The sequence below is a fragment of the Kogia breviceps genome, chromosome 7 (genome assembly GCF_026419965.1).
Source record: "Kogia breviceps isolate mKogBre1 chromosome 7, mKogBre1 haplotype 1, whole genome shotgun sequence".
Lineage (NCBI taxonomy): Eukaryota > Metazoa > Chordata > Mammalia > Artiodactyla > Physeteridae > Kogia > Kogia breviceps.
The window spans coordinates 113,155,528-113,162,161 of NC_081316.1; the positions used below are offsets into that span (position 1 = coordinate 113,155,528).

Sequence of the window (6,634 nt, forward strand, 5' to 3'; positions counted from 1 at the left end):
CCTCCATTTTCTACTCCTTCCTCACCCTCTGTTCTTGCATAGTGATGACGGGGGGGAGGGGTGTGGGACTTGGGGAACCGTGTGCATCTCTGGAACTCCACTATCATGTTAGTGTGACCTGCTGAGCATACGGAGGACCCTGGGTCCCTCAGCACAGTTCCTCAGTGTGGGGACTGGGTAACAATGACATCATTCAGCCCTGCACCCCACACTCCTGCAGGATCTACTCTGAATCATTTTTGTCTTCTGAAGGTGGTGAAGGGGAGTTCTCACGCATCAGAGCCCTCCTCTCACAGTGTAGGAGACAGCTGGACTCTCAGTCTGTGGGTGCGTGGGGTTTCTTGGCCCTCTTCCTCCCGTAGTTGCTGTCTGGGCTGGCAGACCCTCATGCATTCATTTACTTGTCCTATTATTCTTGTTTAGTCAGAAATATTACTGAGCGCCCGCTCTGTACCATGCATTGTGCGGAGTGCTTCTGGTTAATGGTGAACGTGTCTCTGCCATGAAAGGGTTGTCTAGATGGAGAAGGAGAGAGTGGAAAGGGAGACCGCCACTGTGACCTGGAATGTTTTCTCTAGCGCCCAGCCTGCACATTGGGATCTTGCTCCATGATCTTTCTCCTTCCTTTGGCTGGATCTCCAAGCATGAACACTCTGGTTGGGGAATTAGCTATTTTTATTATACATGATTAATAAACTCAGGATACTACAGGATTGTACTTTCAGAGGTATTGGGGCATAGGTATTTCTTTGAGCAAAAACAACGAAATTTTAAATTAAAAAAATTATCTGCTTCCTTTGTAGTCCAGAGAAATAAGATTAATATAGCAGGAATTGATTTATGTTTTATAAAATAAAATAGTCCTCTATAGTGCTTTTATTCCTTCTTTGTTTTGGAAGTATTTGCTGTATATTTAATATATTTGTGATAGGCTGAAGATATATCCTAATTTCGATATGCATGATAGCAGTAGATGTGGATACTGGTTTATAGAAAATACTAAGTAAATGTTTGCTATTATGACTACCCCTAGCATTGGCAACACTGATTCAGTATTGAGAGGCCCACTGAGGCCTCAATTATGAGCTCGAATATACGGAGGGGGAAGGGAAAGCAAACAGCACAGGCTGCACCTACAATGAGTGCATCCTGAGGCCTGAGGCTGGTGTCAGCCCAGGTGGGGTACTGGCTTGGGCTCTGGGACTGGAGGGGAGGTGGTCAGGGGCACTTTGGACCCAGAGGCAATGGCCATCTTAGCCAAGCCCGGCCCACATGACAGGCTCTTGTTCTTGGGCCTGGGGCAGTGGGATGTCCAGAGAGTAAAGAGTCAGGGACTGTTGAGGGGCCCCGAGATCTGGTCAGGCGTCACGTCCCCCGCTGATCAGGAGGCAGCCTCAAGGGATCAGGAGGGCCACCTGGGACATTTATCCTCGGAAGCGTCCAAGGGGGCTGGTTCTGTGGGAACGTTTCCTGGGCCTGCGTGGCTGTGCAACACCCACTGGCAGGTGTGTAAAAGGAAGCTTCTGCCCACAGCCCAGGAGCAGCTCAGTCCAGATTCTGGGGCCTTCCCGCAGCTGCACACAGAGCAGTCTGTCCGCACCCTTCCTGGGCACTCTGCCCCCCCGCTGCAGCCACCTCTGCATCTCCCGCCATCCCAGGCTGAGATGGACAAGTCCCTGCTCCTGCTCCTGGGAGCCCTGCCTTTTGTGTTCTTCCAAGGAGTGGGTGAGTGCCTGTGGTAGCTGGGCAGGGGGTGATGATGTGGAGGTAGGCTGGGCAGCAGCACCTGGATGGTGATGTGACCCACTTGGGAGGGGACACATCAAGGATGAGGTTCTGGGATGATCTGACCAGCACGGATCTGAGGTCTCTTTCTGCTGTGCCCATGCCGACTGCTGTCAGGGAAAGAGTTCAGGTTCCTTTCCACGGTCTCAGAGTGGGGTCAGTCCCTCCCTGGGGCCAGACTGGGGCTGGGGGCTCTTCTCAATGGGAGGTTTTGTGGCTTGCTGGAATGGCCCTAAGAGGCAGAGCCAATGGTTGCTCAAGACCTTCTATAAAGACACAGCCAAGGGGCAATGATCTACCAGGAACAGGTCCCTGAAAGGCTTATCTTGAACCAATATTTTTACAGTACTCTTTTCACTTATATATGTGTGTACTTTGGATGACTTTTGGTGCTGTCGTAGGAAATCTTTGGAGACTAAAATCTGCCTCCTCATCCTCAAGCCAGTGTAGTCCTTATGCCCCATCCATTTCCCCAAGATCCTGGCCCAGGGTGGCTGTTTGGGATGCACTGAATGTGTTCTGCACAATTGCTCCAAAGGCAAAGTGAGCTTCTGAGCACAGAGCTGCTACTATGGGGAGTTCATCCAGGCTCCCAGGGAACAAAAATTAAGGAGAAATAATCTCTTAGTGCTATTTAGGTGCAAGTTTGGAAATTTCTGTTGCTTGGTTAGAACACATACCTTTTTTTTTCTCTTATATCTCACTGTCCAGTATCTGCCATATCCCCGGCAGGTAAAGTGTCGTACTCTTGTTCAAGGTTATTTTGAAAAAAAAAAAAAAGAAAAAAAAGCTTTAGTAAGATATCATTCACATACCATGCAATTCACTCATAATGTATGCACAAAGTTATTTATCATTAATGGATTTTGATATTCGCAGGTCAAAGACCCCATTTCCTTAAATATCCAATGGAAGAAATCTCGTGGGGATATTTCTTACCCCAAATTATAAGCAGGAAAGTATTTAGAGTCATGCTTTGTCCTTAAACTCCTACGTTCTAATGTATCTTACACACCTTGGTCTCAGCCCATTCAACCCTGGCCTCAGCTCCCATGTCTGTTTCTCTGCAGCTCCAGCCACGTTGTGTAAGGTCTGCAGTATTTTTAAGAAGGGCAAATGTTTGCAAGGCGAGGGTAACTGCACCTCTGAAGTAGGCCCGGGATGCAGAACTTCGGATATATACTTTTTCAATGTGAGAGGTAATGCTGTTAAACCAGGCTTTTCTGGCTTGAGCTGTTGCCTAACTCCTGACACTGGGTAGGGGCTCCAGTCTGAGAGAGCCTTCGCTGAGAGGTGAATGTGTCTCTAGTCTGGAGGCCAGGCTTGGGGTGGCTGGGGAAGGTTCCAGGTACTGTTGTCTGGCACTGAGTGTCAGTGTCCTTCTCTTCCAGATGCGTGGCGCTACAACCACACTCAACTGGACTGTTATGATAAGTGTAGAGCTTGGAAGTTGATTCGCGGGGACTTCAAGGTTTCGAGCTATTGCTGTAAAGGTCAAGATTTCTGCAATATATATAGAGGAAAATCACTGCATTGGAAGTCTCACTAACTGCTGATTCTTTGTCAGTGATGCCCCCTCACCCTTCTCTTCCTGGCATCTCTGGTCCCCTATCCCTCCACACGTGCTCCTGCAGAGCATGCTGTGTCCTCCTGTCTACTCCAAGTTTCCCTCCTCACTTCTCTCCTGGAAACCGGCTCCTTCCCTTGATACCAAGTGCTCTCAGCTCACCCTTGATTCATCTCTCTGCTTCGTTCACATCTGCAAATCATTATCCCACCCTGATCCCTCACAGTCACCCTATTCCTCTGGTTGCCTGGCTGCCTGGTTTCTGATCCCAACAACTCAGAAGTGACTGCAATGTGTCCAGGAAGGGGACGGGTACCAACTCCTACATCAGGAGTTTGTGGGGTCAGTGGAAAACTCAGGAAAATGTGTCCAACTGGCAGATGGACAGAGAGGCCTCAAAGTCCAAAAAGGTATCAAGGCCTAGGGAAGAAAAAGTGGGCTCATCAGATTTAGATGTTATATACATACTCAGAAGCTACTGATAACTCAGCTTATAAGACTTAAAGAGGTTGTCTAGTGAGTGAGGTGGGAACAGGGTGGGGACAAGTCATTGACACTAGAGATCACCAAAATAAAAAGTGGGTGAAGATCACTCTCCAAAAAAGAGTCATGGGTGATGGTCATAGAAGTAGGTGGAGAACCAGGACAGAAGAGCATGATTCTCTGTTTTCCATGACAACGTGCATGTTATTGGCAGAGCAGGTTCAGTGGAGAAGTGGCACAGAAACCACATTACAGTGGTTTGAAGAATGAATGGACTATGACAGGAGGAAATAGTGAGGATGGGCAACTCTTCCAAGAAATTTGAGGAGAACTGAGAAAGTGGAATAGGATCATTTATAAGAACAATGAGTTTAATATGGTTTTGGGCGTAGAAAGATTTATGCCTTCTCTTTAGTGAAAAATGGCTCTATTATATTATGACCAGAAATATGTGTCACCATCTTATTATCTCTCTCCCTGTGCATTTTAAAACATTTATCACCAGTTCTCTGTGTGTTTTTCCTGACCTTTTGTACCTCTCATTCTTTTCCCCTTTGTATTATATTTCCTCTGTCCTTACCCCTTTCCTTCACTCTCTTTCCCTAACCACTCATGATGCAAGAATGAAGAATATGATCATTTTACTTTACTTATTTAATATAATCTTACCTTTCTCCTTCATAAATTAAAACAAAGTATCAATAATATTTTGTTTCTCTTGTAGAGTCTAAGAAATTCATTTTCATGTGATTTTTTATTTAGTTAAAAAATTTTGAACTTGTAAGGAAATCTTCCAAATATCTATTTCTATTTTCAGAATGTCAAGTGTAAATATTTTTCATGGACTTTTCCCCCTAAAGTCGAGGCGAGATAGGAGATAAAAGGTAAGGCCAGGGCTTCCCTGGTGGCACAGTGGTTAAGAATCCACCTGCCAATGCAGGAGACACGGGTTTGAGCCCTGGACCGGGAAGATCTCACATGCCACGGAGCAACTAAGCCCACGAGCCACAACTACTGAGCCTGCACTCTAGAGCCCGTGAGCCACAACTGCTGAGCCCGCGTGCCACAACTACTGAAGCCCGCATGCCTAGAGCCCGTGCTCCGCAACAAGAGAAGCCACCACAATGAGAAGCCTGCTCACTGCAACGAAGAGTAGCCCCTGCTCGCCACGACTAAAGAAAAGCCCATGTGCAGCAATGAAGACCCAATGCAGCCAAAAATAAATACATTTATGTTTTTCAAAAAAGGTAAGGCCAGTTAGATTAGCCTTTGTCGGGCACAGCCTAAGCCAGAGCCTTGTCTTTAAATATAAGGAACAACTCCATCAGCATCACTAGTGAAAACCCAACTCAAGTATTCCAGCCTACTTTAAGCTTGTCTAGTTAGATCTCGCTATACTAAAGAGAACGGTGGATGAGCCAGGATTCTGGAGACAGGACCAGTGCGAGGCCCTTTCTATTTGAAAAACTGCCTTCTTAGACATACTCTCACCAGCAATGTAAATCTTAACTACTCTCACAAGCAATGTAAATCTTAACTCTTGTAAATTACTTGAAAAATACAAATAAGTTAAAAGAACAGTTAAAAACAGATTTAATGGGCTACCCAGTGAGTTGCTTTGAAAGAGCATACTATGGAAAGGGGGAAAATGTCACTTTACTTGGAGTAGCCTGCCAAACAGTATCTCAGCCCAGTGATCAAGGTTGATATCAACAGCGATAAGGCAGGTTAACAGCATATACCTTTGATACGAAGCACTGAGAATGGTACTGTGCCTCTGTGGTTCTCCTCCCGCATATCCATAACCCCAGCCTAACCACGAGAAAAACATCAGACAAACCGCAAACAAGGGACTTTCTGCAAAATATCTGCACAGAAATCTTCAAAATTATCAACATCACAAAAACAACAGGGAAATTCTGAGAAACTGTAAGGGTCCAGAGGGGATAGGGAGATGTGGTGAGGAAAAGAAATGTAGAATCCTGGAAGAGAAAAAAAAGACATTAGGCAAGAAGCTAAGGAAATCTGAATACAATATGGAGTTTAGTTAATAATAATGAATCCATACTTTTTCATTAGTTGTGACAACAGTACCAATGTGATGTCGACTGTTAACAGTCCGGGAAACTGGGTGAGAAAATGAGTAACATCCTTGTTAAGTCTAAAACTAACTATTCAAGAAAAATTATTGAAAAAACCCTCCCAAATAATTTCTTAGAGATTAACGTTTTAAAAATTACATGTATATTGTACAGGACTTCTCATGATGAGTATGCATGCATACATGGAGATATATACAAATATAGGTATATAATATTTTTAATACACATCTTTTACAGTAGTAAGATCATATACAGAATGTGGATATTAAATGTCGACTGCTCTTTGGTGGCCTGGGTCAAGGCCACAGACAAGGCCTCAGATTCCTGATTTGTCTGAGAGCAGCTTAGATCTTGCTGCAGCCTACCCTCTCTGACTCTCTCCTAAACCATCTCCTTCAGGGGAGGGGTTGGGAGGAGCCAGAATGCTACTCTCACCTCACTACCACTCCCACCCCATCCCCAACAAGAATCATCAGCGCTGAGGGCCTTGGACCTCAGAAACTGACGTCCTGCAGGCAGGGCCAGGCTCCGGAGCTTTAGCTTCACACGAAGGCCAAGCAGCAAACCGTTGGCCACAGAGCAACTTTTCCTCTTTGCGTCCTCAAGTGTGAGCAGAGAACACTCAGTTTCCCTCCTCTGGGGTCACTGCCCAGTGATTCTGGGGCATGATTGGGCTGCTTTGGGAATTTTCTTTCCA

At 45.7% G+C, this 6,634-nt stretch overlaps 1 protein-coding gene across 1 annotated transcript; it reads left to right on the top strand.

Moving 5' to 3' along the window:
• Positions 1–460: 460 nt before the first annotated feature.
• LOC136794595 (sperm acrosomal protein FSA-ACR.1-like) lies at positions 461–4,579 on the top strand. Its single transcript, XM_067039510.1, has 4 exons — positions 461–656; positions 1,534–1,725; positions 2,856–2,984; positions 3,177–4,579. The coding sequence occupies exons 1-4, from the start codon at positions 566–568 to the stop codon at positions 3,332–3,334; spliced, it is 570 nt and encodes a 189-aa protein (XP_066895611.1). The 5' UTR covers positions 461–565; the 3' UTR covers positions 3,335–4,579.
• The last annotated feature ends 2,055 nt before the right edge of the window (positions 4,580–6,634 follow it).

What these genes read in the sequence shown, in the direction of transcription:
- LOC136794595 (XM_067039510.1), top strand. Translation starts at nt 566, where the DNA reads ATGTTTTCTCTAGCGCCCAGCCTGCACATTGGGATCTTGCTCCATGAT. An exon ending in CTCCAAGCATGAACACTCTG is followed by an intron (nt 657 to 1,533) that starts GTTGGGGAATTA and finishes TTCTGCCCACAG; the next exon opens with CCCAGGAGCAGCTCAGTCCA. An exon ending in ATACTTTTTCAATGTGAGAG is followed by an intron (nt 2,985 to 3,176) that starts GTAATGCTGTTA and finishes CTTCTCTTCCAG; the next exon opens with ATGCGTGGCGCTACAACCAC.